The following is a 26,028-nucleotide window of genomic DNA, read 5'->3' as shown; positions in this document are numbered from 1 at the left end:
ACATGGCAGTATCAAAATTGTTGAGATTTTGAAGGATCACTTGTTTGATTAAATTAATTTTATTCTTTACTTTTTGATTAAATCCTGATTCTGTATTGAAGGGTACAAGATTAGGTGCCATCACTGCACAAGATGGAGATGAAGGAAGCCCTCGACCAATCAAAATAGTCAATAAAGGTAAACAGATTTACAATACTGCATTTTTTTAATATATATTTTCTCTCTTTCTTTACTTTTTATTTCTGTCTGTCAGATTTAGCTTCTCTGAGTTTTAGTTTGGTTATGATATCTCAAGAGGAAAATCTTAAAAACTGATATTTTTCAAAGATTTAAAATTCACAATACATGTACTCTAATATTTAAAAATCAAAACTCTTAAAAATTGACAGTCTTTAAGTTAAATGAATGAATAAAGAAGATAATCATATTATTTGAAATAATAAATATTTCCTATCAATATACAGTAAAACATGCTTTTAGTGAAGTGCCAGGGACAAATAATTTTGATTTGTTTTATCTATAAAGTTCATAATGCTTTTGAAAACTACACGAATTGAAGATTACTTCCCTCTAAGTGTGAATTCAGTAGAAGCATGTTTGCTGTAACCATGCTTTACTGTAAAGTATCAATTTTTATTTTTCAGAAAATAGTAGTTCTTGCTAAATATCTAAACTATAATTGTCCCCCTGAAATAAATCTTAATTATTTTTTTTTTATTGTTTCAATAAATATTACATATATAAACTGTATTTGTTATAGTAAAGAATGGGAAAGATGTTGGTATATGTGCATGTTATATATACATGTAATTGACTCATGTGCCGTTATTTATTGTCTTGTTGCTGAAGCAATGGGAGGTAAGCTCAATATTGTAGGCCTCTTAATATGACAGCTTTAAAGTGATATCTCATATTTTATTGCATGCAATATTTGTTTCAGCCGAGTTGCCAAAAATTTGCAGATCGAATTTCATATTTATAAGGAATGGTTGTATTTATTTTATATCATTATTTTATTTTTCTTTGTTCAAGAGGAATACAATTTTTATTTTTATTTTTTTAAAGTTGAGAGGGGGGGGGGGATAGGCTCATACCTTTTTTCCCCAACTTTCAGACTTGCATAGTTGTTCTTATGTCATCAAGGTCATGTAGTTATGTGATGCTTGTCACACATGTTTTCCTAGGAGTGGGTATTCCTAAAGATAATTGAATTAGAACGTATAGAATGCATAGTTGGGGCAGCGATCATTCTTATGTTGAAGCATATACATGTATTTGATGTATGAAAGTTACCTGCATGTTGTCCTGGCTTAAAAACTTTCTTATTACTGAAATTCTAATATCACCTAAGTTGCTAAGATTCAAATATCTTAAATGAGTTTTGAATTTGCACAAGTGAATTTTATTTGGATGATTTTAAATAGTACATGTACAGTAAATGTAATGTCTCCTATTTATGCAGCTCGGTTTCATGTTTATTTATAATTAATTAATTTATTTTTTATTTATTTTTTTTTTTTGACCACAAGTTGTCATGCAATTTATCTAGATAACAGATTATAATGTATATCTATATAGAAAGGATACTGCAGTTAATTGATGCATGGTAATTAGATGAGATATAAGCATGCTGAAAAAATTATTAATGGCAGAGTGTAAAGTCACAACGAACATATATGATACAATGAATTGCAGTTCATAGTCTGATATCTTAAATTAATATTCTTTGATATAAATATCTGGAGAGTATTTTCTTATCTAACGCTTATCTGTAAAAGAAAAAAGAAGGAAAAAAATTATAAAAGAGCAAACATACTATGGGCCTATGTATTATTGTATAAACATTAAAAAGAGAGAACATTATATTTGTATGATGTATAAACAGTAAAAAGCATAACATTGCATATGTACACATTTAATTAAGGAATGCTCATACATCACAGTATAGATATTTTAAGCATTATTCTTTGTAATCACATTTATATTGTCAGTCCCAGGATATACCATCAGCAAAGAATGCTAAAACTCAACTCAAACTTTTAATCTTGAGAGGATAAAAGAGTTGAATGGGTCAGAGGTTTGTTCTTTCAAGAAGAGTTATCTTAGAATGCTTCAAGTAACTGTAATGCATGTTAATGTTTGTTATGTAAAATAAAGAAAACGAAAGTGTGGACCTGCATGCATAGATATATTTTTTATTTTTTCTAAGAAAAAATTAGAAGCAGAAGCTTAAAGATAGGTATATATTAGATGTGCATGATGCAGCTATGTATTTTTCACTAATGTGAAACATAATAAGTTTCTATACAAAAAATTCAATATAAATGTGCACAGAAAGTGCATTTTATTGTGTGTGTCTACCATACAATCATTTTAATTTACTGTTTGGTAAGCACAGGTGTTTATTTTTCACGGTGTGGTCGATATGCTGAATACTGCATCCAGTTCATTTTTAGCTCTACTGGTCAGAGACCAGAAGAGCTTATGCGATAGTAAGGTGTCCGTCGTCCGTCCGTCCGTCTGTCTGTCTGTCTGTCTGTCTGTCCGTCTGTCTGTAAACAATTTTTCAAAACGCTACTCCTCCTACAGTTTTGGTCCGATTTCAATATAACTTGGCACACAAGTAGACTACACTAAGATACAAAATTTAGTGCATCGGTTTTTGATTTCGATGGACGGTGTTGCCATGGTTACTAAAAATATAAATTTCTGTGAAATTCCTTTAAAACGCTACTCCTCCTAAAGTTTTGGTCCGATTTCAATATAACTTGGCACACAAGTAGACTACACTAAGATACATAATTTAGTGCATCGGTTTTTGATTTCGATGGACGGTGTTGCCATGGTTACTAAAAATAGAAATTTCTGTGAAATTCCTTTAAAACGCTACTCCTCCTACAGTTTTGGTCCGATTTCAATATAACTTGGCACACAAGTAGACTACACTAAGATACATAATTTAGAGCATCGGTTTTTGATTTCGATGGACGGTGTTGCCATGGTTACTAAAAATAGAAATTTCTGTGAAATTCCTTTAAAACGCTACTCCTCCTACAGTTTTGGTACGATTTCAATATAACTTGGCACACAAGTAGACTACACTAAGATACATAATTTAGTGCATCGGTTTTTGATTTTCGATGGACGTTGTTGCCATGGTCACTAAAAATAGAAATTTCTGTGAAATTCCTTTAAAACGCTACTCCTCCTACAGTTTTGGTCCGATTTCAATATAACTTGGCACACAAATAGACTACACTAAGATACATAATTAAGTGCATCGGTTTTTGATTTCGATGGACGGTGATGCCATGGTTACTAAAAATAGAAATTTCTGTGAAATTCCTTTAAAACGCTACTCCTCCTACAGTTTTGGTCCGATTTCAATATAACTTGGCACACAAGTACACTACACTAAGATGCATAATTGATTGCATCGGTTTTTGAATTCAATGGACGGTGTTGCCATGGTTACTAAAAATAGAAATTTCTGTGAAATTCCTTTAAAACACTACTCCTGCTACAGTTTTAGTCTGCTTCTAATATAATTAGGCATACAAGAAGACTATACTAAGATACATAATTTATTGCATTGGTTTTTGAATTCGATGAATAGTGTTGCCATGGTTACTTAAAATAGAAATTTCTGTGAAATTCCTTTAAAACGTTACTCCTCCTACAATTTTGGTCTGATTTCAATCTAATTTGGCACACAGTTAGAATACACTACGATACATAATATGTATTTCTGTTTTTTTTATTTGGGTGAATGGTGTTGTCATGGTTACCGGTACTAAAAATAGAAATTTCCGTGAAATACTTTCAAAACGCTACTCTTCCTAGTTTTCATTTGATTTCAATATAACTTGTCACAAAAGTAGACTACATTAAGATACATAATTCTATTTATTGTTGCATGTTGCAATGTTTCAAATCCAAGTGCTAATTTTCTTTTGTTATACAAACAGACCAGTAGAGCTACAGTCTCATCAGAGACTTCTGGTTTAACATCCTAATACATATTTGTTATCATAAAGCAAAATTTTGACATCATAGCATTTACAATTAATATATATATATATGTATGTATACATAGTAATTGAAAAAATAGGGATGTCAAAAACACATAAAATTCTTTTAGGAAAGACGTTTATTATTTTATTTTATATTTTATTAAGACCCTTCCAACCTGTTCCTCATTACTCCAGCGGAGTCAATAGACAGCTCAAACCTTCGCTACATGTCCCAAATCAGGGTCCTGGGGAACATTGACAGAGAAACCCAACTCGCCAGATATGATTTTGATGTTGAGGTAAGGGTCAAAGTCTCATTGAATACTAGTACATTGATGTTTTACCATAGTTATTGAAACCCTATTAAGAATTAGAAGTTATCTTGAATGAGTTGAAGGTAATCTCAACTCATACTGGAAAAAAATATGTTTATGGATCTGTCTGTTTTCAAAAAAGAGCTGGATTCCAATTTGATATAAATGTTATATTTAACCAAGTTTCAAAACCAATTATTTTGATGCCTTAGTATAGTTAGACTTGAACAAACTTGAGCATTCCTGAACTTTGGTATCTCGGACCCTAATATCTCGAATACCATGAATATGTCAAAGTGAGTTGGAAGTCCTAAACACTTTTTCTTTATGCATTTTAATCCCAAAATCTCAATGTCTTGGACATCTCAAAGTTTTTTCTTTGTTCCATCGAGTTTGAGATAATGAGACTTGACTGTATTTGAATGCTGTGGATTATCTTTTTAATTTGTGGGGGTCAATGTTGGCAACCAGAATTTTACTATTTCATGAGGACATACTGGTAATTTCCATGGATAACTCGTACGTACTAAGGATTAAATGATCCAAATCATTGACAAAGTTCATGTTTGTGTAAATTCATGTGTAAGAATGACCCATGAAATCCGAGAACAATGGTATTGGTCCCCCACGAACAATAATGATTCTACTGTATTTTGTTACTGAATAAAAACACAAATCAGATTGAATATGATAGGCATGTTTTAGTTTTTTTTTGAATTTCCTGTCAATATCAGTTCTGTTAGTCTCCTGATCAAACATTTTGAGCTTCGTGTTCATTTGGTAAAATATTTTAGGCAATAGAGATGGAGAATGGTGTGGAAACTGATCAGCGGGTCACAACCAAGGTCATTGTAACTATTCTGGATGAAGACGACAACATCCCGAAATTTGAGCATCCTGTTTATAATGTGTCAGTGTTAGAAATGGACAGCAGTAGTTCCATCGCAAATTCAACCACTCCATTACCAGGCCTTACTGTGAAAGTCTCTGACCCAGATGATGTGAGTGTTCAGAAATTAGAGTGAAATGTTTTTTTTTCCAGTTTTAATATTTACATTGTACTTGTGTATGTTAGGTAGAATCTTGTTACATTCACAATCCCCTAAACTGTCATCAACAATTTTAGAACATAATCTCACTGCTATGTAATATTTTAAGACTTGATGCTAAATTTACAATGAATTTTTACTTTGTATTACGTGAACCCCCCACCACTGCAATTTTTACTTTTTCCTTTGTATTGTGTTTTTAGGCAAGTAATGCCTTGTTCAACATATCCATCTTGAGTCAGCCAGTACCAGGACTCTTCAGAGTGACTCCCACTCAGGCTTCACAACTGGCACAAGCCTCTCTCATTGTCACTGACGCCAAACAACTGGATTACGAGAACCCAAATGTCCGCACACAACAGATCTTGGTAAGTTACATTTCTCTGTTTAATAATTTCACATGCTGGGTTTAAGTATCTGATTTTAAACTATACAGGTGAAAGTTTTACTGAAATGAAGTGTTTGTAAAGTTCATGAAACAAAATAATGCCAAGTTGAATGGTGAAGTCAATTGTAGCAAATGAGTTCAAATTCCAAAAAATTAAAAGGCAATGATTTTAATTTGTGAAACCCAACATTTTTGTGTTGAAATTTTCAATGAGGAGTCACCTCTGTATTCAGGAGACTTTTCATCTGTGTGTTCAGTTATTATTATTTTTTTTTTTTGTGTATGTATTTAAGCTTCTTTCACTTCACAAATACATGAAGTTGCAAAAATATGTGAAAAAAGGTCTTATTAACTCTGCTTGTTACATGTCAACATTTGTGTGTGATATGTTTTAATGCTTGTATGTTGCAGTTGTTAGCTCAAGATGTCAACAATCCCATTAACCATTCGTCCACTACAACGGTGATCATTAATTTGGAGGATAGTAATGATAATACGCCAGTATTTCAAGCCTCTGAGTACTCTGCCTCAGTGAGAGAAGACCGAGCTGTCGGCAGCTCCATCATCACCATCACTGTATGCAAAAACAGAACAATATCGCACTTTAAACACTTTAATTAAACTTTATAGTCACTGTGACTTTTATTTGATTATTAATTATAAACAATAGATGTAAATGATAATAAATCTGAACAATTTTAGGGATGTCACCAAGTACTAGATTACTTAACAATTTCTAAGTCATGTAGTCTGCTTCCTCTATAGATAAAGAAATTTAAAATTTACAGTTTTACATATAAGCAAATAGCAAGTGTTCCAAAGTAATGCTGGTGTTTAAAGTTTTTCAAGTTATTACTGATAGAGCCAGGCATGCAGTGTTTCACAGGAATGAGTAGAAAAATTCAAGACCTCTTTACTTAGAACAGTCAGTAATTAGGCAAATTTGTACATCCTGATGCAGTGCCAAGTCAATTTGTAAACTGAGCTTTTTCCATTCAGGGTTCAGATAGAGACAGTGGAGAAAATGGACGTTTAGAGTATTCACTTCGTGGCACAGGATTAGAAAAGCAAGTAGTATCATAATGTATATGCATCTCTTATGTTTTCTATGAAAGTTTGTATTAGATTCCATACAATTTATGTAAATTAATATTTCTGCACCTAGGTTCAATGTCAACCCATCCACAGGTCTTGTTACTCTAGCCCAGGCACTAGATTATGAGGACACAACATCCTATCAGCTGTTATTTAGGGCCCAGGATAAGGGAAGCCCCAGTCGTGAGTCTGCTGTTAGCCTGACAATTTCTGTTCTCAACTATAATGATTTTGGACCAATCTTCAGTCCTGATTCTTATCAAACCTCTGTGAATGAAGGAGAAACCAACATTTTGATCCCCGTTATTGTGAAGGTAAGGATAAGAGTATCCAAAGTTGTAAGATTTTCTTTGAGAATGAGTTGCTGAATTTCAATGTTTTTTGTAACTAGTTAAGAATTTGTAAAAGAAAACTGGAGTGTGAAACAGGGTTGGCAAAAAACTGGGAAATACTCATATTTCCCAGGATGGTGGGAAATACTGGTAATTACCGGGAATTACTGGTATTTCTCAGGAAATACTGGGAAATAAGAAATAGCTAAACATTTCATTGACATGTAGTACCCTTTTATTGGCTAAGATATCTAACTGGTATCACTGTCCTTGATTTAAAAAATTCTGGTTTCCAAGTAATTCATTTGTATAATTATAAAATAGTATATTCATATACCAGTCATGAGTGTCATTTGTTTCATGCTTGAGTCAGATGTAATGATGAAATGAACCCAAAGATCCCAGAACCAGAAATTAATCTATGACGAATTTCAGCTTTATAAAAAATATGTAGTGCTAATTTAAAAGCATGCATACTAGTATTTGAACACTCATTGAGCACAAAACTGTGCAGAGCAATTTGTTAAAACAACATGATTGATTGTAATAACTCCAGTGTTTATAGAAGGATTAAAATGAGTTTGTTTTGTTCTTGGATTTATAATTAATATTATACATAATAATTTTTCAAAACCGAAAAGAAACTTGAATTGGAAAACTTCAGTTTCATACAGGCAGGGAAATGTTTCAGAATGCTTATGGGTATGGGACCTGGAGTAATGATACATTCTGAATATGTTAAATTGCAATTTGAGACATATTCAATATTATTCATCTCCTGTTTTTATGTTAATTTTATTTTTGAATTTTGTATAAGATTGAATGAATTAAAGAAATAAAAATCTTTAACTTTGTATTTCCCAGTATTTCCCAATATTTCCCAGTTTAGAGAAAATTTGTAGTATTTCCCGGGACGGGAAATACCGGTATTTACCACTGGTAATTCCCACCACTGGTATTTCCCGGCCAACCCTGGTGTGAAATATATTATATAAAATATGATTTATTCCAATAAAACATTTGGAATAGTGTATATGACAGATTTCCATAGTATTCATTGTACTAATAAGTGCATCTATACACATCCAAGGCAGATATAAGGAGTTTATTTGTTACATCATCATTATTATTTTCAAATAGTCAAAAAAAATTATGCTCACACTAACTTGAAAAACTGCATACGTTTGAATAAACATAAAAAACAACACATTTTACAAAAGACATTCATGTATATGCAAACCTGACAGAGTCTGGGCTGATCCAAGCTTGCAATAAGCTGTACTCAAGGATGGTCCTTGGAGGACAACTCCCTGAAGGGTATGCAATAAAACTACTAAGGGCTGGGTCTAGGAGATAACCACGATAATTAAGAGGGCTTCAGATCCTAGCATGCATTAGGGAGAGACTTTTTCAGTCTGATGTCTGGAACATAAACTGAAAATCAAACCTGGCTCTTATCTGCATTTCCTCCGATTCTGCATTCAAATAAATCTGAAAATAATGAAAGTCATAATTCTGTTTCAGATAGACAAAATTTGTTAGATGTATTAATTCAGAAGCTCCTTGTATTAGCATCAATATAACAGAGCAATAGCCAGGGGAAACATCTTTGTCCTGGGTAGTCTCAGGGACACAAACTATAGAAACATATACCCAGGTCTGTTCCCAGCAGACAAAACACAAAAATAGTAAATCCCAAGAGCTCACAAATCTGTCTAATAACGGGGATGATCCTAGTTTGCAAGCACTTAATAATTAAAACGTTTCTTTGTAGGCTCGAGACAGAGAATCTCTGGATGACATTACCTACACTATTGTTGCTGGAAACACTGTTGATAATGCCTTTATTCTAAACAGTAGAACGGGAGTACTCTCCCTGTCCAGGGGACTTAACTATGAAGAGACCCCCCAGAGGAGGGGATAGTAAGAAACATATGTTCATTAGGAAGACATTTATTGCAAACTTACATCAATATCTCCAAAGGTTTTATTCTTGTAGAGTAGAACTATGATCAAGTCAGTTTGAAAGTTTTGATTGGATAGTGTCAGACTTTATATATCCTCTTTGATTGTTTTGATTGGACAGTGTCAAACAGTTTACATGTATACGTGCACATTGTGATTTTTGATTGGACATTTTATTAAGACCTATTTTTATGGAGTATTTTCTCTTTCGACAGTTTCAGACTGATTGTACAAGCAACCGATGCTGATGTCCCCCCACAGTCTGCTAACACAACTATAGATGTCTTAATCATTGTAAGTGTCAGACACAGCTAATGCTCTTGTAGATGAGTACAGAATCATATGTTAACTTCTGAGAGCTAGGTGTTTGCTATTTTTGATCTTTGACTTTTGTTTATTTTACAATAGGACAAGAACAACCATGACCCACAATTTTTACAGTCTCAGTACACAGCTCAGATCAGTGAGGGATCTGCTCCAGGTATATGCCAAGATTTCAGGGTATTTTACTGTCATGAGAATAGGCATAAATCAGTTTAATTATTGCACACATTAATTTATATGGTGCACATGTCAATTCTTTTGAAGCACAGTCATTTACTCATTTAATATTGGCATATTCATTCATTTATACTTGTAAAAAAGGCTGTTGAAGGAATTTAGTATTTAAAAAAGAATGTATTTTGTTGAAAACAAAACCAAAAAAAAAGTTTTCAATGCTTTCAGCAATCAGTTCATGAAAGATTATTATGTTAATTATCAGGATCCTTTGTAAAGACTGTGTCAGCTACTGATCAGGACTTTGGATCCAATGGAAATATTTCTTATTATATCTGGAGTGGAGGGCTGGACCACTTCACCATTGACCAACAGGGACAGGTCACAGTTAGTGGTGGGGCAGCCTTAGATGTGGACAATGTCAGGAGATATGACATCACAGTAAGTGGTCAGACAATGTTAGGAAATATGACATCACAGTAAGTGGTCAGATGTCAGGAGATGTGACATCACAGTAAGTGGTCAGACAATGTCAGGAGATATGACATCACAGTAAGTGGTCAGATGTCAGGAGGTATGACATCACAGTAAGTGGTCAGAAAATGTCAGGAGATATGATATCACAGTAAGTGGTCAGATGTCAGGAGATGTGACATCACAGTAAGTGGCCAGACAATGTCAGGAGATATGACATCACAGTAAGTGGTCAGAAAATGTCAGGAGATATGACATCATAGTAAGTGGTCAGAAAATGTCAGGAGATATGGTGTCACAGTAAGTGGTCAGATGTTAGGAGATGTGACATCACAGTAAGTGGCCAGACAATGTCAGGAGATATGACATCACAGTAAGTGGTCAGAAAATGTCAGGAGATATGACATCACAGTAAGTGGTCAGATGTCAGGAGATATGACATCACAGTAAGTGGTCAGGAATTACGACAACACCATGACAGTAAATGGTCATTTTCACTATAACAGAGGCTGTGTGATAACTAATACATGTATTATGAAAGATATGCTTAATTATTTTAAAAAAAAATTTAAACCAGAAATATTTACACTTTGTATACTGACTAAAGTATTTCGATTTATGTTTGGGAGAGTAGAGGGGAACTACAGACTGGGTTTATTTTTATCTTGATTTGATACATACACATATATCTTCCTTAATTAAAGTGTATTCCATATGTCTTTTTACCTAGTGATCTGTGCTCTGTTTTAATTATCCAGTGTAACTTTGGGACTTTTATTCTGTTTTAGATCCATGCCCGAGACAAGGGCAGTCCTCCCAGGACTGGATCCACCACCCTCATTGTGACTCTCACAGATTCCAACAACAAAGATCCATTCTTTTCAAAACAAGTGTACATTGGATCAGTACAAGAAAGTAAGTACCTTCACTTGGCACATCATCTAGGGTATCTCCATAAAATAGATGATGATAAATGAAATCATGACATAATCTGTGTAGTTTAGGTGTATAAATGTCATAGAATGTAGAGCTCTTTGATGTTCTATTGTCTAATAGGCTTAATAGTTATTTAATGTAACATGACATATTAAAATATGTGTACCTTACTTTAAATTTTGTTTCTATAATTCAGCTTTGTAAGGCTTTATATTTAATAAGATTTTCCAAATGATTTAATGTAAAAAAAAAAAAAAAAAAAAAAAAAAAAAAAAGTGAAAATATTTAAAAGATATCATAAATCATTATATAGTTGGTATTTTAAATGCAAATTGTCTTAATTTTGCATTAAAGCATCATAATGAGTTGAAATTGTGATATTTATCATAAATCAAAAGATAAATAAAAAAATATGAGCATTGTTAAGTTTTTACATACCCAACCCCTGTAAAGCAACCAAAGAGTGCAAAGTGTAAGTGCCAGAAAAGCAAAGGTATTTACTGCATCGTTATAATCCTTCCATATGAAGGTCATGCCATTTTTAATTATAATATATAAAACTTGTTAACAACATTGAATTGAGCATGAAAAGGTAAGGAAAATGTCATGATTATCTTTTTCTAAGATTGTATCAAAATCCTTGGTCTACCAAATCCCATTTCTTTGGATTTGAGACCATTGTAACGTGTTCAATTTTTCTGCACATGTATAATAAGAAGGGAGGTGTGAAGCTATATTTTCAACTTGGATCAGACAAAAAAAAATTCTCCATTAAAGGAGATTTTTAGGTACTAAAACCCAGAATTGTATGAAATTTTATACCTTAGAATTGAACAGTTTTTGCATGGGCCATGCAAAAATTCTGGTTTAGTCAATTTTGGCAGTTTTGTGTCTCTTTATAAGCCTTCTGTGGACTATTTTATAGCTGTTTCTATCGGGACATCTGTAATACAAGTGAGGGCTAATGACACCGACAGCACCAAGTCACTTCAGTATTCCATAGACAGACTTTCCATTATTGCAAAAAGTACAGATGGAACACAGATTCGAACATATTATCCTTATGACTTCAGGGTATATCTGGAATCTTTGAAATTTTGTTAGATTAACCAAGCATATTTTTTTTTTTTAAAGGTACATTTGGTTAGAAAACAGTGGCACTTCTTTTACATATATATTTATTTTAAAATATCAAAATGAAAAATTCTGTAATATTTACAAGGAAATTATGATGCTGATATGTATTTTTGTATCCTATAGGAAGCCTTTGAAATAGAGCCTACATCTGGTGTGATTAAGGTGAAATCAGCCCTTAGTCGTGACAGTGCAGCTGAAATAGATTTCAATGTTATTGTTAAGGATGTAAATGCTGAAAATAATAAGGAACAAACAGCCAAAGGTTAAAAAAAAACATTTTTTGTGAAGAAATTTATATTAAATAACCATGGATAAACAATTCACATTTATGTATGAAAAATAATGTTAATGCACTGCGTTACAAAAGTTGTATCAGTGTTTTTCTAGAAATTGTAAATATCTGCTATTTTTGAAATACATGTACTGACATTATACACTGTATATCTGAAGTTGAATTTCTTCAAAATCTTGTATAGATATATTGCACATGAACAATAATTGTTTTATTATCTTATTTTTAGCCCTCGTGTTGATAACAATTCTGGGTTCAGCTGATCTTACCCCCTACTTTGCCCCTCCATGGACTGTAACAAACCCTACATATTATTACACTCTGCCTGAGGAAGTGGCCATTGGTACAGTCACATCTACCCTTATAGCCACAGACCCCAAAGGACCATTCCAAATCACTAACTTCCAGGAAGTAGCAGAACCTAACATGGGCGATGTAGGGGATTACTTCTCTGTCAATCAAACAACAGGTACAATGTATCTATTACTGTAGTGTTTCTCAGCCATAATTAGTCTTTTTTGTTTGTTGTGCCCTATCAAGAGTCTTAAAAATGTCATGCATGAAAGGATTTGGCTTCAAACAGGTTACTGATGTGTGGTAATTTTACCATAGGAATTTTTCTTGATTTAATAGTTCCAAGAAAACCAGATTAAAAAAAAACAGTGAGTCTGGTTACAGTATCAGAGGCAACAGTAACTACATCTTTAAAAAAAAAAAACATGCTTACAATAGTAAATAAAGACTGTAGATCACCAAATTTTTGCAACACCTTATTTTAGGAAATTTTTATTTGGGTTTTATAAGCAAGACAATATTTTCATGAATTTTGATCATTGTTGTGTATAATTCATTATAAAACAAATGTACCCAAGAATAAAATTTTCACATGAGGTCAGTCTTGTGTAATTACGTGTAAAGCTCTCATGAATAAAAAGTGGTTTACAGTATGTAGCATAAATAGCGGACTAAAGTCAATAAACAAAGGGTTTGTGCATTGAGGACAGTGAAAGTAAGGCCAATAACTCTATCAGACAGAAATAATTGCTTAATGCTAGTTATTGTATAAGGAAAACTATAGGGAAGAATATGTGTTAGGTTAACATGTGACAGAAAGTCCCTTATTACAGGTAAAACTGTTCCATAATGACCATGGAATATTTATTTCAGTCTGACATTCATTTTTGTCCAATTCAATATGAAATTTAATTATTATTTTAACCTTGAGTCATTGACTATTACAGGGCAGATTAAAGTAAATAGACGTTTGGATTATGAGAACTTGAACTCCAAACTGGTCAGATTCCGTGTACGAGCATTTTCTCGAGATGGCACCCGCAGTGTGGATGCTAACATCACCATTCAAGTTCAGGACATCAATGATAATGTCCCAGAATTCACACAAGCAGTAAGCCATTTAGTTTAAAAAACAGAGATTTCAGTTTTGCAATTTGTTTATGGTATTAACATAAGTATTTAGCTCTAAATTTCATTATGGAACAAGAAAAGTTAATCTGATATTTTTTACTTCAGAAATATACAGTCACTGTATCAGAGGACCGAGTTTATCCGTATCAGATTGCCACAGTGTTTGCTCGAGATAGAGACAGTGGAAGTTATTCCGAGATCGAGTACTCGCTCAGTGGACAAGGCTTTGACAAATTCATGATCCTAAAATCAGTATGTAATCTTTTTTCTTTTCTTTTTTTCTTGCTTATAAGTATACAAATACCAAGAAAATTATTAAAACTGTTTTTCCATCAGATAGCAGAAAGAAAAGCTGTTTCAAATCAGGGTGATTATTTAAATAAAGACTTGACATGTAAATGACTTTGAAAAGCACCTGTATTTCAGACTAATGAAGTTGGAGTTGTAAGTATCAGTATCAGTCTAAGAATGAAGCTGATAATGAGAGAAATGTGCAGATGCATGGCTCTTACATTTTATATGCATACATACATTACTCCATTAGAAAATTAAGAAAAAAAATAATTATGAATGTTTGAAATTTTTTATAGCAGCATGCTATTATGACAGTGTCTTATAGCTAGTATTTTGAGCATAGGTACCTACTTTAGATCCTTAGATCTGATTAATTGTCAAGTATGCATATGATACAGAATTTGTTTTCTTGTCAACAAAATATAAGTTACTGCTGTGCAAAACATATATCAGACAGTAGGCATAACATACATTGAACTGCATGAAGTAAGCTTTCTATGTGGTTGGCTTTTGTAGACCAGAGCAGAGGATGAGGTGAAAAAAAACTTGTTTACATTTTGTTTCAAAATTGTATGTTTGCATGCACCTATGATAGAGCTGGGTTATTTGATACAAGAAGGGAAAGGAATTATGTTTGAAGAAAAGCATTGCTAGTGGGGTTGCTTTTTGCCCATGGCACCGGCCTGAGAATGTGTCTGATATATCACTGAATCAGCTGATGGTGAATGCAGGAAAGATGCCAAAGAAGCACATTGTCTGAATACTTTCACAAGTTGACAGTTATATTTATTGTCACATCACAAGAACTCACTATCATATTATGACTTGTAGAAATGATTTTACTCTGGGCAGTACTATAAGGTGTGGAATAGAGCATTTGTAATTCATGCTTTGCTCTTATTCTTCATGATTTCTTTACGAGTAAACTTAATCTAAGAACCTATTTTTAGGGACTGATTTTGATCGGTGACGGAACAATTTTGGACCATGAGACAACCCCAGAGTACAACCTACTGTTAACTGCCCAAGACAATCCATCAGCACAGTCCTCAGAAGTCCGACAGAGGTCATCAGTACCTGTATGTATACAAAACCATCTACCAGTAATCTAACTAGATTGTGAAAAAAAAGCAAAGCTCAAATGATTTGCACATAAATACATGTCAAAAAACATGGGCTTGAAAACAACACATCATTTATAGTCCAGTTAAATAGTAGTGTATACTGTGTAATTCACTAAAAGTTTCATCAATTTTTCATTCATTTAAATGTTCCAGTGCATGATCAGACTTTGATTTGTTAATTTGCAGTTGACCATAAAAGTAACAGATATAAATGACAACCCCCCAGTGTTCTCCAGCAGTGAGTATTCTTTCCTGACCGTAGAGAGCTATGATCTCAACACCAACATTGGAGAGGTACGCGCCACTGACCTTGACAGTGGGGTCAATGGAGAGATAGATTATACCATAGTATCAGTAGAGCCTGCTCCAAGAACACCAGGTTTGAAAAATTCATTCATCTCTTCTTTTCTTTGACAGATTTAGCAGCTGAATCATTTTATTTCAAATGGATATATCAGATATGGAGATTTTGAAAAATATGTCAGAATTTTTATAGGTCAAGTTCCTTCTTCTGTACATGTAGTTGGTAGAAACATCTGTCTATGGTTTTTTGTTTTTTTTTTTTTGTTTTTTGTTTTTTTATTAAATATGTATTCATTTGTATAATATTATATAATATACACAGACAGTTCCAAGATAATATGACAATACACTTAATCAACTGATAAATAATATCAATCTAAAATGATACGTTAATTAACATTGTTTAGTACACAGGGCGTATTACTCTTCCATCACAATTCAACTGTTTATACTACTATATTCAATAAGGAATAAATTATTAATAATGCCACCAACATCTGTATAAACCATATATGTATATATGCACAATACACAGTAATAGATACATAAACCTCAGAAAATGAAGAAACATTTGGAAAAAAGGAAATTTTATGCATATGTAATTGATTGTTTAAATTTTTTCTTTTTATAACAATAGTAATATCACATACACATATACAAACATGACCCTTGTTACAGTGGGAATTTCTAATAAAAAAAAAAAGAAAATGAGTCCATCACTCCTGCTGTAATTAGTATCGAGGGCCAGGTCACCCTCCAATATGGGTCTTTATATGTTATAATGCTCAACAAAAACAATACTTAGAGTATTTTTAGAAAAAAAGAGGAAGAAATACAAAAAGCAAAACAAATTTTCTGAATATATGTATAATTTTTATACATATATTCAGAAAATTTGTTTTGCTATGGTTTCTTACCGACCTTGAAACTCTCATATTCAAAATGGAGATCAATGCAATACCGTATTATTATGTTGTTGTTATATCAAAGTTGATGAGTGAAGTGTAGGTAAAAACTTTTTAAATTACGGCTAGTGTAAAATAAAAGTACTCAGAAGTACATAGAGCTGGGCTCATTTATAGAGCAGTGACCAGTACCGTTTTACATAAAACATACATGAAATAACTGTTATGTAAGAAGTTCAGAAAATATTATTTGGCAAATATTTTATTACATGTATTTAAAAAGTTTTTAAAAAACAGGGAAAGCAGGTTTTTAATCACCTCAGTCTTTATAACACTGTGTATTAAACCTCAGTTTCAGGATATCATATTACATTACGTGCATTTCGTTTAATTGCCAATGGATTCTCCAGATTATTTTGTTCAATATTTTTAACGCACAATTCGCAATACTATCACTTCATTTATTGTCATCTTTGATTATTTTTTCCTCTTATTATTATTTTTTTTTATTTTAATTTAACATGCTAAACATCACAACATTTACCTAACAAGGTTGGCTGCTTGACATACAAGTACGCATTACTATGCACACTAATGAAGCAGTGAAGTTTTCCGTCATTCTATAAATAGAGATTGTCACTATCTTGATTGTGTGTCACATGTGGCCTGTGTGTTCAGGTTATGTTCACTCTCACAAAGGTATTAGCTCTCCTTAAAAGCTTGTCTGACGTGAGAAAAGCTAAATTTCTGATATTTGAAAATTTAAAAACGTTTACCCCAGCATCATTAACATGAATTTTCTGAGAATGGTAACTGATTTAATTTGAAAAGCATAATGTTTACATTGGCAGTTGTTGGGTTACCATCCTGTGATTAATCCATGCAGATCGGTGATCCCGTAAGCCAGGCCATAGCTTACGCTATGGAGCCTGGCTAAAAATTAACAGAACAGACTTGCTTTTGCTTCAAAATACAATCCTGACTAAATTATTTGGTTATTTTTAGAGGAGGACTACTTTGGAATTTCATCAGAAAGTGGCATGTTGTACAGCAAAAACTCCCTTAGAGGAGCATCTGCCAAATCCCCATACAGACTGGTGATCCAGGCCCAGGACCGTGGCATCCCTGTCCTAATTAGTTCATGTATTGTAAATATCAATGTTAGTAGTGGACAACTGGACAATGGAAAACCTATCTGGATCTCACCTCGTTTTGGGGACTCCAATGTTGTAACTATTATGAACATAACTGAGGTAAGATCCCATCTTTTGATAATCACTGTCTATAGTAAAATAGGGTTAAATTAATGCATCATCATATGTTCTTTTTAAAAAGTTTATACAGAATTGTTTTGCTTTCTTCTTAAAATTGGGGGTTCATTGTTTTCAGCATGCTGATCTTGGAACTGCTGTGATCCGAGCCCTAGCTGTGCCCCGTACTCCAGGAGCATCTATTGAGTACTCAATCCTCAGTGATAATGAGGATGTGTCCGAGTTTGTGATTGACAAGGACACAGGGATTGTCACAGTGGCCCGTAACCGCACACTGGACAGAGAAAAACAAGAGACACATGATGCAAGTCATAATTAACCATTAGCTTTTAAATTCAGATAAGGAAAGACAAAATTTAAATGAGATGGCACATTTACATTAAACAATTTCAGCTGGAAAAAATATTTAAGAGCGTGTACATGTAAAGCATTAAAATATATTTAAGTGCCATTCTGATCCTTGTCAAAGATAAGGACAATTTTTAAGCCATTAAAAGTATCTCTCTTCAATAGTTTGAAAAAAGTTCTATACATGTAATTTTTTTTATTTTCAGTTGATCTTGCTTGCAACTGATACATTAAACAGAACTCTGCAGAGCACTCGACTTCTGTCCATTAAACTACAGGACATAAATGATGAAGACCCTTCCTTTAAGAACTGTCCAGATAGACAGGTAAATACAAAAGTGGAATAAGTCAACTGGTCTGGCTAACATATAGACGGAGAAAGAATTGCAACAAAGAAGTCAACTGGTCTGGCTAACAGATAAACCGAAGTTACTGTTTACCAGTTTTATCCCTCTTTATGATCTCTTGTAAGGTTATTACACTGTATACAAAATTTGTGGTTTATAGACGTGCAACAATGCAAAATAATAAATTTTTATACATGAATTCCCAAAGGAAGAAAAATTCTTGACACAATCTCCCTGGGAAGTAAGAACCATAAAAGACATTGTAACTTCTATACACAACATAAAACATTTCTAGATATGAGCTAATTTTATTTAAAATATTATGGTATAGTAATACACTGATGTTCAAATGTACAAAAGTTATTACTGGCCTAGAGGCAGTTTTGAAGAATTTCCATAGGGTTAAGGAGAATGGTTAAATCTACAAATTTAATTTGATGATAACATCTGAGGATAATTGTTTATATCAAAGGTAATCAGTAATGAGAAAAAATTACTCAATTCATGTATTTCTGGGTTGTGTTTTCTCCAGACTACACAAATTTCAGTGTAATATTGTAAACAAGGAAACTGTAGAAACATGAACGAAATTGATAAGTCAGAGTATCCAGCTTTCTCATCCTTTACAAAAAGCAATCTTAAATACAATGTACTAGTAGATCCTTAACATTTTCACTCATCATATTTCTAAAATACAGAAATCATCAAACTCTCAACCCTTCAATATAACTACATTTACAATACCAGTTTAACCAGGTATAATATTTTTAAAGATTTCTATTGCTCTCATTATGGTAAAGCCATGACATGAATCAATTACTCCTAAGTGATTTCACAAAGTAACTTTGATTTGATGTGTTTTCAGTATGACATTCCAACAGAGACCTCTGTTCGTGAGAGTGAGCCGGTGGGGACAGTAGTGTACACAGCTAGAGCATGTGATCTGGATCTGTCTCCATACAACTCAGTCCAGTACAGCTTCTTCACCGATGACAGCTTATACTGTAAGTTATCTGTTTTCCAGGGAATTCTTTAGTGGAGAGGGCATTTCTTTAAAGTTTATAAATGAATTTAAAAAATGCAAGAGAGGAAATTGAGGAAAAAATAAATGGTTTACTCCTCCCCCTTTTATATAATTAATGCATAAACTTTGCAGAGATGATTCAATTGTGATTTTTGACCCCCCAAAAAATTAAAGAAAATAAAAAATGATTGTATTTTCAGGTTTCTCAAACATCTCCCAGAGTTTTAGAGTTGATGCCTCAACTGGAGTAATCACCACAAATCAAGTTCTTGACAGAGAATCTCAGGGTACCTACCTCATCTGTGTCCAAGCCAAAAAACCTGGCACACGTAGGAAACGAGAACTTCCCAGTAAACAGGAGCTGGAGACAAAACTTCAGCAGTACACCGGTGATGATGTTCTGTTTCTCCTGGTGTCTGTTTCAGATGTTAATGACAATAAACCAACATTCTCCTTAACCAGCGACTATACTTGTAAGTTAACAGTCATGCTTAGGTTGATTATAGTGAAAATGTCAAGTAACAGTTAACATGCCTAAGCATGTATTGGCAAGGATGTAGAGTGTTTGTCATGTATGTCCTCTGTTTTTCTGTCCTTTCAACTGTTATGTGCCACTTTGCAGAAAGCTCAGTTTCAAAGAATTAGAGTTATGCAAGATTTTTTCATCAAATTTTGTACCTAGATACTGTTGAGAGAAAGTCAACTGTGTCAAGTTTTTATGACCTTGACCTTTCTTTTTACTATGTCCTCACTGCTGTTGTCTTTCAAAAATGATTTTCTGTATGGTTCATATAGGAATTCAGAATTAAAATCATTTTGATATTAATTTTTTCTACAGACAGTTGATATTTGATGCATTTATTTTTTAAAGATATTTTTGCCTATCCCACAAAGGACAATGTTTATCAGCTAACCGCTAGTGACCCTGACATTGGGGACAAAGGTCGAGTTCGATATAGCATCATTCAGTCCCAGTATATCAACACAGCCAAGAGGAGGAACATTTCAGTGTTTGATGCATTCAAGATAAACACTGAAACTGGTCAGATCTCAGTTGGCTTCCAAGCCTATAAATATTTCATTGGAGGATATTTTGAACTGACAATTAAAGGGGAAGACTACCTCAGATCTGAGATGTACAGTACATACAAGTTAAAGGTAAAAATGCTTAACAAAGAGACTTCTATTTATTTAGAAAGGAGAAAACATTCTGAACTTTCTTGCCCTTGCATGGACTTTTTTTTTAAATGCATGAATTTTAGTTTTTAAATAAAAACTTTATTTAATAATGTTCTCTTAGTCTGTGAAATTTGTATGATTTGTCTATCCTGTTTAGATTTACATTGGTGAAAAATCAAGTCAAGTTCGAGTTGTGATGGCTTCAGATTCAAGTCGTAACCAGCAGCAGTTTGTTGATGATCTGGAACGGTAAGTACAGTGCACACAATATTTTCCCAAGAAAAATAACCTATTCGTTTATTGCTGTTTCTGAAAGTGTCAATGAGATCTTTACATGTATATTATTCACTGTAAAGGATGAAATCAGTTTTACTATTTCCTTTGCTTATCCTCTACATTTCTTCAGGGCTGTAAAATCAAATGTTTGATGAGTATTAATATATATATATTTATATATGTATATATAATTTAGGAATTTGAAATATGTAAAATTTTAGTATGTGATTTTTCAGGAGTTTAAATGGCAGTCCTGATTCTGTGCTGTATATTCCTACAGACACTCGCTACCATGTTACAGCCACAGGCACCAGTGCTAATCAGTAAGATAACATTTATCAATGTACTCATATTTAATGTTTGATATGTCAGTTATCTCCCTTTACCCCCAGAAAAAATGTTGATTGATGGAAATCTTACCCAAAATTCTCCAGAAATTAAAAGTATAACATGTACATGTAAGTGAAGTATACAGTAATTCAGATGTTAACAGTTATTTGCTGTACTGGACAAAGCTAGTCAAGAAAAGCTTATGCAGCGGTAAAGTGTCCGTTTTCTGTTTGTCAACATTTTTTAAAAATTGAAACATGCCTACTTTAATACACTTAAAGTTTGGACACAAGTCTTATTATCAAGATATTTTATTCTGTGTATCATTTTAAGATTTTGATGAACATTTTACTATGGTGGCCACAAAGAATAATCTGTGAAATTCTTTAAAAATGCAACTTTTCCTGTGTTTGTCCGTTTTCAACTTTGTACATACCAGTAATTGTTATGTAAAATGTAAACTAATTACAAGGCTAAGCTTTACTTTTCTCCCACACTCTTTTAAGTTCAAACCAGTAGAGGTAGAGACTCATCGGAGACTTAGCTTCATTCCAGCATTAAAGATAATTTAAGCTGTTGTATAACTTCATACACATGTGAAGAAAATTTACAATAGTATTAAAAAATGTTGTTATTCCCTCAGGATAGATATCTGTTTCTTTGTTGTGAGAAATAACCGTGTTGTGGATTCTTATGATGGTACGGCAGCTTTAGGTGATGTTCAGTCAATACTTACTTCCAAGAATGTCTATAGTCCAGGGGTAGGTCTAGTTTACATTGCTCGATTTACAAATGCACTGGTCAACTATGTGCTTTTATTAAAAATTCATATATCTGCTGGACAAGTCTTTGATTTTATAACATTCATTAGCTTTCCCATAGTGCTTTTTATAAAACAGCATTTGAAAACTTTGAAGTTTGATTTATGTGGCCAGTGAACTAAGAACTGTCGTTTCCTCTTCCAGCCCTGTGAGCCAGCCACCACTAAGACATTAGAGGGGTGGTCTGCTTTCTGGTGGGTCCTGGTAGCCTTTGCCATTTTCATGTTTGTCATCATTGTCATCCTGATTTTCGCTGTCATCGTCCTTTATAATGAGTAAGTCAAGAATTTCCGAAAAATTTGCATATTGAAGAATGGAAACATTTTTTTCTGTATTTGTGCAATGCTAAATCAAAATATCTTTTCATAGTTATTCAAAAAATAACATATTCAGATGAACTGTTTTGAATTCAGAAACTTTATGAAGCATCATGCACATTCCTTTATTATAATTTTTACTTTTTCAGTTACAAAGATTCAATGCAAGCAAGAACAAGTAAGTGTGATTTCTATCTAATCGTTGGCAAGTGTTAATTAAAAGTCTGTAAAGATGTTCATGAATTGTAACAAATCTTTTCTTTAACTTTATTATACAAACTTAATCACAATTCTTATGCGTTTCAGCTGTGCATATAGTTCACTAGATGGAAAAAGAGTGATGATGGAATTAAATTCTTAAGAGTGCATGAGGAGAGTCTTCAGAATCTTGACTTTACTGGAAATCCTTGTCTCCACATAGCTTCATGATCCAGGCTTACAAATATCACAGCACATAGAGAAACATTTAATGAGAAAAAGATAATTTTCAGTTAACAAGAAACTGTATAAGAAATCTTAATCTTTGTAAAAAGGAAAGTTAAAATATTTTGTAACAGTCATGATTTTACTGAGAGTTTTCACATCTGGCAAAGAGAGAAAAGTGTCATTTTTTTATATGAACATATATAGTAACTTGCCATAACTTAGGAAATATTCTGAATGAATGTCTTTCAGTGTGTGAGGAGAGTGAAAAGTGCTGCTTGATTGCGGAAAAGAAAGTGTTAGAAAATATGCTGATGAGGACACTTCAGGGTTATTACTCACTAAAATTATAAACAATGAGTTACCTTTTCATTTGTGTGAAAGCAATAACAATTATCTGAATATCGAGATATACAAACATTCCAGTTTTTTGAAGTAATATTCCAAGGCCTGCTTTGGAAATTTTTTTTTTGAAAATTCTAACAAAGATTAATCTTTTTAAAGGGGTCTGGACACAGTTGCATTGTTTATCTTTTATATTTCTATGCTTATTAAAAAAAATAAAACCCGTTAAATGAATTGAACTTGCATGAATATTCTAAGATTCAATGACAACATTCTTCTTTACATCATGTCAATCATCTGTGTTTGAAAACAGGGCACAAGCTCTGTTATGTTAATGTTTGCTTTTCATGGGGTGTGTTCAATTTGTTAAACTCTGCACACATCACTGAGTATGGACTAACAATACTGGTGAGTTGGTTTTGCTTTCTCACATTTCTACTCTGAATTTTTGGATTATAGTTTTAATATTTTTCATTAATGCATAACAAAATTTCTACTTTCCTTAAGTATTAAGGATAAAGTTTACTTTGTGAAAGTGCAAGGATGTGTCAATCAAACGTGTCCCGAAATTCGTAGTATCAATTATTTCTAGATAAAAAAACATTTCTGAACACACTTTTATTATATTTCCAAATGAAATGCTATAGCAACATATTAGCCATGATATTATACAGAAAATTTGTGAAAATATTAACTTCAAATCTTTGTCCAGGCCCCTTTAAGAAAATTATTCATTTATTGAGAGCAGGATAAGGTTGTTATTGTTAATCTTTGTCTCGGTTAGTGATGTGTATTTTCATATATTTTTATATTATTTATACATATTTTTGTACTATGATGCAATTTTGATAAAATATTTTTATTCAATTGGAAGGTGGTGTGCTTTTTTCTCTGATGAAAGCTGGTGTAGGAGCTTGTCCAAGCAGCCAAATGAATGGGTGCAGAAATGAATTTTAAGGATCATCTTATCAAATATTACAGCAGCAATCTGTTCTATCATGTACTTATAAATTACAAGTACTAGAATTTTTAGCATGTTTATCCAAAGAGCAAGAGCCACTTAGGGCCTTTTTTGGCCCTGTCAATTTCTGAAAATTTAAAACTGCATAGTTTTAGTTGATAAGGCAATATATAATACTTGAACACCTGGTTAATGAATATCTATTGAAAATGACGTAATTTTCTTGCTAGTAAATGCATTATGACATCATGAATTGTGTCATTATTCACATATCCTTAATATTTCTACAAAAATTGCCAAAAGATGATGCCATTTTTTAATATTTCATATACAGCACATTCTCCGATCCAAGATGTATAAATATATTATAAAAGAACTGTTAATGAAGATTATAAGATATATTTTAATTTTTGGATCGAGGGGTGTGCTCATATTTTAATTCTTTGCTGAAGGTTCTCGAAGACACCTGTTTTCTGCAAAATTCAATAACATTGCAATTTCACACAACCTGTTTTTTAATGCCTGGACTCTTCCAGGGCAATTCTGTTATATAAACTGAAAGCACCAAGTCTCTACTTTATATTAATGTTGAAAATGGTACAGAGGGTGTCAGTCAATAAATTGGTATATCTACTGGGCCATTTTATGCATAAAGTGAACCTAGCTCTTTATGTAACATACATTTATTTTGTAAGGAAATGGAACCTTTTTCTTCAATCAGTGTCAGTGTGCCACCCCTCCCCCCTTTCTGGATTAAATTACTTGGTGGCTGACAAACAAAAATTGTGGGGAAGGGGGTAGAATTGACTAAATTTTTCGATACAAAACCATAGAGCGACCACCCCACCCCCATGCCCGGGTGCACATTACGAGCCTGACTTTGGGAATGTTTTGAAAGTTTACTTTTTGAATTACATGTCAACATTAACCATCGGTTTAAACGAAAAATTATATATTACTTCATGCACGGCTAATGTTACCAAGAACCCATTTATAAAGAGTTGTATTCCTCCCTCTCTCAATAATCCAACCATTTGGCCTCCCCCTTCTCTTTTGTTACATCAAATCCTTGTAACTGGAATTAGCCATCATTAATTTATCTTTTGCTTTATCTCTAAAGCGTGTACATAACAAGAATAGAATTACTTTGTCACGGAAACTCTCTCCGTACATATAATGTCCATTGCATGTACCAGTACTTTCACTTTATCTTCTTAGAAATTTTAATTTGAAAAAATCATTATGTAATGCTTAAAAATAGTAACGTTTAATATATAAATAACAACAAAATACCCATCTGCTATTTTGTGGTGCACCAACAGAACGTAAAGGGGTAAAAAGCCGAGTTTTCAAACATCATGACTTTGAAACTGAGACCAAGTGAGATCTATTTTTCCCAGGCCACAATCAAAGATCATTTTAGGAGGGGTGTACGTACTATATATGAAACTCTACAAGAATGTATGGATGACATAAATGTGATGGATACAATTCCAAATATAACCGTGTGTAGGAGGGACGGTAGATGGTTCACGCTGGACAATAGACGTCTGTGGGTGTTCAAACAATTGGAGTCCAGGGGTAGGTTGTCTAGGATCTCCGTGTATCAGTCCGATTCCATACCTGACTGCAAGTACACCACCCAGAATGGAGGGACGTCCGTCCAAATACTGAGATGGTGATAGCCAGCCATATAAGGCTTTTTTTGAAGAACATTTTTTTCTATCCTTTTTGGAGTTTCCATGTCAACAGAACATTATGACTTTCTTCACCGTTTCCTATAGAAGAGGATGACTATTGGGACCTCTGAAGAGTGTTTTCAGTTCACCTGTGCAGTGATTC

At 33.0% G+C, this 26,028-nt stretch overlaps 1 protein-coding gene across 3 annotated transcripts in view; it reads left to right on the top strand.

Annotated features, from left to right (window-relative positions):
- Nucleotides 1-24,092, top strand: part of LOC133184438 (cadherin-23-like) — a 34,239-nt gene extending 10,147 nt beyond the window's left edge. The window contains exons 10-41 of one of the 3 annotated variants that reach the window (XM_061319518.1): nt 102-177; nt 4,179-4,312; nt 5,122-5,328; nt 5,580-5,744; nt 6,176-6,340; nt 6,764-6,831; nt 6,930-7,173; nt 8,966-9,114; nt 9,372-9,450; nt 9,565-9,637; nt 9,920-10,095; nt 10,917-11,043; nt 11,990-12,138; nt 12,325-12,463; nt 12,723-12,962; nt 13,735-13,898; nt 14,024-14,170; nt 14,345-14,362; nt 15,163-15,291; nt 15,523-15,715; nt 17,550-17,797; nt 17,934-18,119; nt 18,370-18,489; nt 19,376-19,514; nt 19,735-20,007; nt 20,406-20,692; nt 20,871-20,962; nt 21,226-21,312; nt 21,963-22,080; nt 22,285-22,415; nt 22,607-22,635; nt 22,764-24,092. In XM_061319518.1, coding sequence (XP_061175502.1) covers nt 102-177; nt 4,179-4,312; nt 5,122-5,328; nt 5,580-5,744; nt 6,176-6,340; nt 6,764-6,831; nt 6,930-7,173; nt 8,966-9,114; nt 9,372-9,450; nt 9,565-9,637; nt 9,920-10,095; nt 10,917-11,043; nt 11,990-12,138; nt 12,325-12,463; nt 12,723-12,962; nt 13,735-13,898; nt 14,024-14,170; nt 14,345-14,362; nt 15,163-15,291; nt 15,523-15,715; nt 17,550-17,797; nt 17,934-18,119; nt 18,370-18,489; nt 19,376-19,514; nt 19,735-20,007; nt 20,406-20,692; nt 20,871-20,962; nt 21,226-21,312; nt 21,963-22,080; nt 22,285-22,415; nt 22,607-22,635; nt 22,764-22,783 — 4,572 coding nt within the window. In that variant the 3' untranslated portion in view covers nt 22,784-24,092. Of the gene's footprint in view, nt 1-101; nt 178-4,178; nt 4,313-5,121; nt 5,329-5,579; nt 5,745-6,175; nt 6,341-6,763; nt 6,832-6,929; nt 7,174-8,965; nt 9,115-9,371; nt 9,451-9,564; nt 9,638-9,919; nt 10,096-10,916; nt 11,044-11,989; nt 12,139-12,324; nt 12,464-12,722; nt 12,963-13,734; nt 13,899-14,023; nt 14,171-14,344; nt 14,363-15,162; nt 15,292-15,522; nt 15,716-17,549; nt 17,798-17,933; nt 18,120-18,369; nt 18,490-19,375; nt 19,515-19,734; nt 20,008-20,405; nt 20,693-20,870; nt 20,963-21,225; nt 21,313-21,962; nt 22,081-22,284; nt 22,420-22,606; nt 22,636-22,763 lie in introns of those variants that run through there. The other 2 variants (XM_061319520.1, XM_061319521.1) reach the window with 2 other exon arrangements.
- Nucleotides 24,093-26,028: the final 1,936 nt, after the last annotated feature.

The sequence above is a fragment of the Saccostrea echinata genome, unplaced genomic scaffold (assembly GCF_033153115.1).
Source record: "Saccostrea echinata isolate AGI-Se365-2 ecotype Australia unplaced genomic scaffold, CSIRO_AGI_Sech_v1 ptg000010l, whole genome shotgun sequence".
Taxonomy (NCBI): domain Eukaryota; kingdom Metazoa; phylum Mollusca; class Bivalvia; order Ostreida; family Ostreidae; genus Saccostrea; species Saccostrea echinata.
The sequence above is the reverse complement of the archived record's forward strand: the minus strand, read 5'-3'. Positions and strand labels throughout refer to the sequence as shown.